The sequence below is a fragment of the Monoraphidium neglectum genome (genome assembly GCF_000611645.1).
Source record: "Monoraphidium neglectum strain SAG 48.87 unplaced genomic scaffold scaffold01102, whole genome shotgun sequence".
Classification (NCBI taxonomy): domain Eukaryota; kingdom Viridiplantae; phylum Chlorophyta; class Chlorophyceae; order Sphaeropleales; family Selenastraceae; genus Monoraphidium; species Monoraphidium neglectum.
This window is the reverse complement of record NW_014012526.1, coordinates 14225-15018: the sequence shown is the minus strand read 5'-3', so window position 1 is coordinate 15018 and position 794 is coordinate 14225. Positions and strand designations below refer to the sequence as shown.

The following is a 794-nucleotide window of genomic DNA, read 5'->3' as shown; positions in this document are numbered from 1 at the left end:
GTGCTGGCTGGCCCCCGCAGCGACGACGGCGGCCGCCGCAGCGGGGGCGCGAGCGCCGGCGGGAGCTTCGGCGCGAGCAGCGGCCTGCGCTGCTCAGAGGCGAGCATTGTGCCGCACGCGGAGGACGGCGGCGGCGCTCTCAGCCCCACAGCGGACTTCCGCCGCAGCTTCGCCGAGGCGCTGTCGGCCGCGGGCCTGCACGGCGGCCCCGCGCCGGCGTCGGCGTCAGAGTCGGACGATTGGACGCTGATAGAGGGGCTGGCCGCTGACCTGGAGAGGGCCGGGGAGGATGAGGAGGAGCAGGCGGGGGCCGCGCGGCGCCGCTGAGCGCGGCCGGGCCGTCGCTTGAGCGGCTGCGGCGTCTTTGGGCTGCGCGCTGTTAATCATCCGCTGCCCCTCCATGCCTGCGCCGCGGCGCAGCGCGGTTATGAGAGCGAGCACCGCTCGTCCCCGCCACCGCCGCGTGCAAGCATCTGCAGGATTGAGGAGGGGCGCTCAGGAGCCGGCCGCTCCGGGCCCTGTTGGCACGGCGCCTGCGCCTGCCCTGTTCGCCAGTCCGCATACAGTATGTTACTGTTAGCAAGACGCATCTTAAATTAGCGCGCCTGCGCCTCGCCGCCACGCACGACAGCACTCCACCCTTGATTGTGCTGGCACGCGCCAGAGTTTGTTGTACCCCATCGCTACTGCTGTTGTACCCTCCTTGTACCCACCTCAACCTTTAGGATCCCCAAGATTTTCCTTGCGAGCCCTGTCGCAAGGCGGTTGCCGCACAATGTCCATCAGTCGCACAC

General features: G+C 69.9%; 1 protein-coding gene across 1 annotated transcript in view; it reads left to right on the top strand.

Moving 5' to 3' along the window:
- MNEG_6655 (hypothetical protein) overlaps window positions 1–327 on the top strand; it is a gene marked incomplete at both ends in the record, with an annotated part of 2342 nt that extends 2015 nt beyond the window's left edge. The window contains one exon of the mRNA XM_014044872.1: window positions 21–327. Coding sequence (XP_013900326.1) covers window positions 21–327 — 307 coding nt within the window. The remainder of the gene's footprint in view (window positions 1–20) is intronic.
- Between the last annotated feature and the right edge of the window lie 467 nt (window positions 328–794).